The sequence below is a fragment of the Benincasa hispida genome, chromosome 7, assembly GCF_009727055.1.
Source record: "Benincasa hispida cultivar B227 chromosome 7, ASM972705v1, whole genome shotgun sequence".
Taxonomy (NCBI): Eukaryota; Viridiplantae; Streptophyta; class Magnoliopsida; order Cucurbitales; family Cucurbitaceae; genus Benincasa; species Benincasa hispida.
Window position 1 is genome coordinate 23,875,639 of NC_052355.1, and position 4,814 is coordinate 23,880,452.

The window sequence follows — 4,814 nt, forward strand, 5'->3', positions numbered from 1 at the left end:
ATGAACTAAAATATTTACAAAATTAACAGTTCATCTATATCATGATGGATACAGATAGTGATATCTATTACAAACAAACTATAATATTTTGTTATTATTTACAGATATTTTTATCAATTTTTTCATTTAAAACAAAATTTCAATAAAATAAGTTAATACAATATAATAATATATATATATATATTTGTAAAAAAAGGTTTCTATATCGGTATTTTAAGTTAACGACAGAACTAAAACGACCGAGGAGAGGGGGAAATAATTAGGTACAGAGATGATACAATAAGCCAACAATGGAATTCAGCCACGTCATCTTACGCATCTCAGCTTTTCCAACGCTGAATTTCTATTGGTCCTTAATATTCTTGTCGTTTCTTCTTTTATCTATTCTCATTTTCCCTTTCCCAAAAACCCCTGCCCTTCTGTTTTTCTTTTTTCTTTTTTTTTTCTTCCCTTTCTTCTTCTTCTTTTCTTTTTTCTTTTTTCTTTTTTTTTTTGAGGCGCATATTAGTTAAGTCTTCGTGTTTTAGCTTCTAGGTCTGATCCAATCCCCACTCCACAAAAATTCTCCAATTCTCGCCGTCGTCGTCGTCGTCGTCATCGTCGATGCTTCCTCCCGTCGATCTCCGCCGTCCCTTCTTTCTTCTACTTCCTTCTTCCCCGCCCTCTCTCTCTCCTCTCTCAGTTCATACCCTACGCCGCCTCCTACCGCCTCCATGATCCGTCGCTTCCCGATTGCTTGCTCCGGTGATTCCTCTTCGATCCGATTATTACTCTTCTCCTTCCGTACTCAACTTCTCCGATTTCTTCAATTATCCCTCCTGGATCGTGTTCGTTGCACAGCTTGATTCTCCCGAGGAGTTTTCTAGATTGATTTAGTTCTTAACGGATTTTCAACTGTTTTCTAGATTTATTTTACACGTAGCTTTCTTCTTTTCTATTTTTTTTTTTTTTTTAGGGGGGGGGGGGGGGTGGTTGAGAGAGAGAGAGAGGAGGGGATTTTATTGTGTATGTTGGAGAAGAGTTATTTATCCGACTGACTTCTGTAAGAATTGAAGTTTGAAACGGATCTTGAATTTAACTGAGAAACTCAGAGTTTTCTTTTGGATTTGTGATTCGATTTGGAGTTGAAGAAACTGAAGACTGTTTCTTTGAGTTTAATCGAAGTTATGGATGAACGGGACACTAGTAGGATAAATATGGGGATGTCAGATGTGATTCTTGGCTGTGTAATGCCCTATATTCACGACCCGAAAGATCGTGACGCTGTTTCTCAAGTTTGCCGGAGATGGTACGAGCTTGATGCGCTTACACGTAAGCATGTTACTATAGCTCTTTGCTACACCACCACACCGGAACGGCTACGGCGACGGTTTATTCATCTCGAATCGTTGAAATTGAAGGGTAAACCTAGAGCTGCGATGTTTAATTTGATACCTGAGGATTGGGGAGGATATGTAACTCCTTGGGTAAGGGAGATTGCTGATTCTTTCAATTGCTTGAGGTCTCTTCACTTCCGGCGGATGATTGTTGTAGATTCGGATCTGGAGCTTCTTGCTTGTGCACGAGGACGTGTTCTTCTATCGCTTAAACTCGATAAATGCTCTGGATTCTCCACTGATGGATTGTTCCATATCGGACGCTCTTGCAGGTATCTGATTTCGTAACTAGCTTCAATCTTTTAAGGAGATTTGATGTTTTGTTAAAGATGAAATTTCTGGATGAAAAATTTTGAGATGCAGCGAACGAATTAATGTTTGTTTCTGGTGAACGATGAAGCTGAGAACCATCTGATCATTTCTATTAATTTGGTTTTCCATTTTTTGAATTATTATTATAATTATTATTTCATTCTTGTCATCGTTGTAGGGTTTTTACTTTTTACTTTTTTTGGGTCTTTAATATGATTGTTTGATGCCTCTGAACTTTTCAAAAGAAAGAGATAAGAAGCTGAAACAGAGTGAACGTATCTGCTAACTTACAATATTCTTAAAGAAAGTTTGACATTTTGGGAACTGGGCAAAGAAGGAAACTGTTCTAAGTTATCCTAAATGAAGCTTAATTTGGATTGATAGTGCAATTTCAGCAATTATGTCAGATTGCAATTTTAGTACTTCTGTGAACTAATAATAATAGCATGTTTCCCGTCTAGAAATTAAATTCAAGTAATTAAAAAAAAAGTGAGTTTTGATTTCTGAATGACATTACTCATGATGTTTTATCATCTTTAATGTTGGTTGTTTCAGGAATTTAAAAACATTGTTTTTGGAAGAGAGCTCAATTGTCGAGAAAGATGGGGAATGGCTACATGAACTTGCTAGGAACAACACAGTTCTTGAGACATTAAATTTTTACATGACAGATCTTACCCAAGTTAGATTTGAAGATCTTGAACTTATAGCCAAAAACTGCCGTTCCTTAATTTCTGTGAAAATTAGTGATTGTGAAATCCTTCATCTCGTGGGCTTCTTTCGCGCTGCTGGTGCTTTGGAGGAATTTTGTGGAGGATCCTTCAATGATGAAGCAGAGAATTATACTTCTGTAGCCTTGCCTCAGAATCTCCGTAATTTGGGACTTACATATATGGGAAGGAATGAAATGCCGATAGTTTTCCCTTTTGCAAACCTTCTCAAGAAGTTGGATCTCTTGTATGCTCTGCTTCATACAGAAGACCATTGTACTTTGATTCAGAGATGCCCCAACTTAGAAGTGCTTGAGGTAATGCTAATTTTAATGAAATTCTTTCATTTTCTATGTTTTCTTTCATCTCTTTTCTTAGAACTGCTTCATTCAATTATGGTTTGATTCTGAATATCTCTGATGGGGAGATGCCATATCCCGTTACCCCTGTTTTTATATTACAGAGTTCCTTCTTTCTGATTGCCCTGCTTTTATCCCTTATTCGCATGCTTTCATTTGCATGGCCATTGATGTAATATCCCTCATCCACATGGTTCAACTATGGGTTTAATTTTGATTTATGTGAGGAGTTTTTCTCTCTTTTTCAGTTTTTTAGGTATAATTATGTATTATGAAATTTCATATTAATTCAGCCAATTGAAGGTTTGGTATTATTAACTGTGCAGACTCGAAATGTGATTGGAGATAGAGGATTAGAAGTACTTGCTCGTCATTGCAAGAAACTGAAAAGGCTTAGAATTGAGCGAGGAGCGGATGAGCAGGGATTGGAAGACGAGGAAGGTCTTGTTTCACAAAGAGGATTGATTGCTTTGGCACAGGGATGTCTGGAACTGGAATACTTAGCTGTATATGTATCGGATATCACAAATTCGTCTCTCGAGTGCATCGGTACATACTCGAAAAATCTCTGCGATTTTCGCCTCGTCCTGCTGGACCGAGAAGTGCGGATAACGGATTTGCCACTCGACAATGGAGTTCAAGCTCTATTGAGAGGGTGTTCTGAGAAACTGAAAAGATTTGCTTTGTATCTTCGGCCTGGTGGATTAACAGACGTTGGTCTTGGTTATATAGGAAGGTACAGCCCAAATGTAAGATGGATGCTTCTTGGTTATGTGGGGGAATCTGATGATGGGCTATTGGAATTCTCTCGCGGCTGCCCCAGCTTGCAGAAACTTGAGGTTAGAGGGTGTTGCTTTAGTGAACGAGCATTAGCAAAATCCGTAATGCGATTAACTTCCCTCAGGTACTTATGGGTTCAAGGCTACAGAGGGTCATCTTCAGGCCGTGATCTTCTCGCAATGGCTCGCCCGTTCTGGAACATCGAATTGATTCCATCGAGACGAGTCGTGGTGCCTGATCAAGTCGGGGAGATGGTGGTGGCTGAACACCCTGCTCATATACTAGCATATTACTCCCTAGCAGGACCAAGAACTGATTTTCCAGACAGCGTTGTGCCGTTGGATTCCTCATCCTTGATCCCTGCATAGAGCTTATGGGGATGTACATACAACAACAACAACAACAAGAACGATGACAAGAACAACAACAACAATCTCTCTCCTTTTGTTCTTGCACTTCTCCATTTTGCCACGTTCCTGTTAATAGAATTCAAGGTTACAAATTTGCGGTTATGATCAATTGTGTTTCGAAATGTCATTTTGTTGTGGTGGTATCATATAGACAAGACAGAAAGACAAAGACAGACAAAGATGGTTTTAGTGTTGTAATAAGGCTGTGTTGTTTTGTTCTTAAAATCGTATGATGGAAAGGCAGTTTGAGTACTGTTTATTTCAATGACTTTCCTTTTCCTTTTGCCCATTTCAAAGAAGAAGACCCTTAGCTTTCCAGGTTGGTAATAGTGTAATATTATTTCTTCCTTTCTGAGTCAAATCCCACTCAGAGAATTCTGGTCTTTTTTCTTTTTTCTCCTTCCTTTTTATAGTTAGTTGGTGGGGTTATTGGAGAATGGTTTGTATCAGTTGTGAATAAATGAAAGAGGTTTTACATTCAACTTCTACAAACAGTTCCCATTATTTGGTTCATGTGGTCAGAAAATTCAAAAGCCTTTCTCAAAAGTTCATACCATTTTTGTAACTTTCTTCTTCATTACATGAACTTCAATCCAAGCTTCAATTGATGCTATGGCTATTAATTGATATTTGGTTCAGGGTCAGTGTTTGTCACAGAAGCCTTTAATTTTGGGGAGTCAAAAAAGGCTCTTTTTGGGCTTTAAATTTTGTGGGCTGTCAATGAAACAGGAGGATTGAGAGATAGAAAAAAAAGGAAACCCAACAGCCTTCCATTTGGTTTATAGAAAAAAAAACCCTAATTCAGGTTGCCTTTTTTAGCAACTTGAAAAAATCTCAAGTCCCTTCTCATATGAATTTTCTTCTTTT

The 4,814-nt window shown here is 38.0% G+C and overlaps 1 protein-coding gene across 1 annotated transcript; it reads left to right on the forward strand.

Annotated features, from left to right (window-relative positions):
* Positions 1–426: 426 nt before the first annotated feature.
* On the forward strand, positions 427–4,435 carry LOC120081400 (coronatine-insensitive protein 1). The gene is made up of 3 exons (XM_039036240.1): positions 427–1,648; positions 2,244–2,715; positions 3,084–4,435. Exons 1-3 carry the CDS (start codon positions 1,167–1,169, stop codon positions 3,903–3,905), a joined length of 1,776 nt encoding a protein of 591 aa, XP_038892168.1. The 5' UTR covers positions 427–1,166; the 3' UTR covers positions 3,906–4,435.
* Positions 4,436–4,814: the final 379 nt, after the last annotated feature.

What these genes read in the sequence shown, in the direction of transcription:
- LOC120081400 (XM_039036240.1), top strand. Translation starts at nt 1,167, where the DNA reads ATGGATGAACGGGACACTAGTAGGATAAATATGGGGATGTCAGATGTG. An exon ending in CATATCGGACGCTCTTGCAG is followed by an intron (nt 1,649 to 2,243) that starts GTATCTGATTTC and finishes TGGTTGTTTCAG; the next exon opens with GAATTTAAAAACATTGTTTT. An exon ending in CCAACTTAGAAGTGCTTGAG is followed by an intron (nt 2,716 to 3,083) that starts GTAATGCTAATT and finishes TTAACTGTGCAG; the next exon opens with ACTCGAAATGTGATTGGAGA.